General features: G+C 34.6%; 1 protein-coding gene across 1 annotated transcript in view; it reads right to left on the bottom strand.

Annotated features, from left to right (window-relative positions):
• The window catches only part of LOC101861423 (putative ammonium transporter 2), a 62569-nt gene that overhangs the window by 29800 nt on the left and 31679 nt on the right, over positions 1–1090 (bottom strand). The window contains exon 7 of the mRNA XM_035973880.1: positions 428–504. Within this exon, the coding sequence (XP_035829773.1) occupies positions 428–504 (77 nt within the window). The remainder of the gene's footprint in view (positions 1–427; positions 505–1090) is intronic.

The raw sequence follows: 1090 nt of genomic DNA on the forward strand, positions 1-1090 counted from the left end.
ATCATCATCATCATCATCATCATCATCATCATCATCATCATCATCATCATCATCATCATCATCATCATCATCATCATCATTATCATCATTATCATAATCATCATTTTGAAATGGGGTCGGGGCAAATAAACTCACCTATGGCCTCCGTTACCATAGCTACCTTCGGATACAAAATAGTGTTCGCATTACTTGTATTTACTTTGCTATCTAATGTTGTTTGAATCACGTGCTCTTGAAAATGATCACTTCATAAACGAATAAAATAGGATTCTCAAGCGTTCACCATAAGCGGATCAATTATAATCAAAATAAAGTCTGCATGAGGAGCTAAAATAACAGCTTAGAGTGTCTGGGTCAACAGAGGCGGCCACAGAAGCGACAATAAATATTGCAAACAACAAATAATGGGTACAAAGAACATCTTTACCTGTAATAGAGACAAGTCCACCCAAGACACCGTTGATAATGTATTGCACATGGAATTTCCCTTTGTTCACAACATAGCTGTGAAATAGAATAGTGAAAAGAGCGTGATGTTGATATGCATACATTATTCATAATGAGACTTTTGCGGTATTTTAAAACACATCTGAAACTATTTTTGTAATTAAAAAAAAAGAACAAACTGTGCTTCACTTTACATCTGCCTTGGGCACCCTTGCTTCTATCTTGTCTCTTGCCTTTCTCCAATTCATGCAAACAGGTAATGGGATAGAATTTTCCTAATTTTCTTTTCTTCAAAGTTCAGGATCATTTCTGAGACAGTCTGAAAATTATTAAATCAGGCCGTGACAAAAGTAAGAAACGGCAAGCAACACACACTGTTTAAGGACAAGTTTACTAATCGAAAAGCAAACGCCCCTTCCCAAATTACTTAAAAACTAAACACCCACATTTGTTTTTTTTAGCATAGCAACCCCTTAATACTTTTTAGGTAAACCCATAAACAGGTGACATTTCCAAAGCTCACGAGAGTGTAAAACACACATTTATATCAAAGGAAAATAATAAGAGTAAAACTGTGTAAAATGCCTAGGGTCTATGAGAGAAAGATACGGAAAACAGATATATATATATATATATATATATA

The sequence above is a fragment of the Aplysia californica genome, unplaced genomic scaffold, assembly GCF_000002075.1.
Source record: "Aplysia californica isolate F4 #8 unplaced genomic scaffold, AplCal3.0 scaffold00035, whole genome shotgun sequence".
Lineage (NCBI taxonomy): Eukaryota > Metazoa > Mollusca > Gastropoda > Aplysiida > Aplysiidae > Aplysia > Aplysia californica.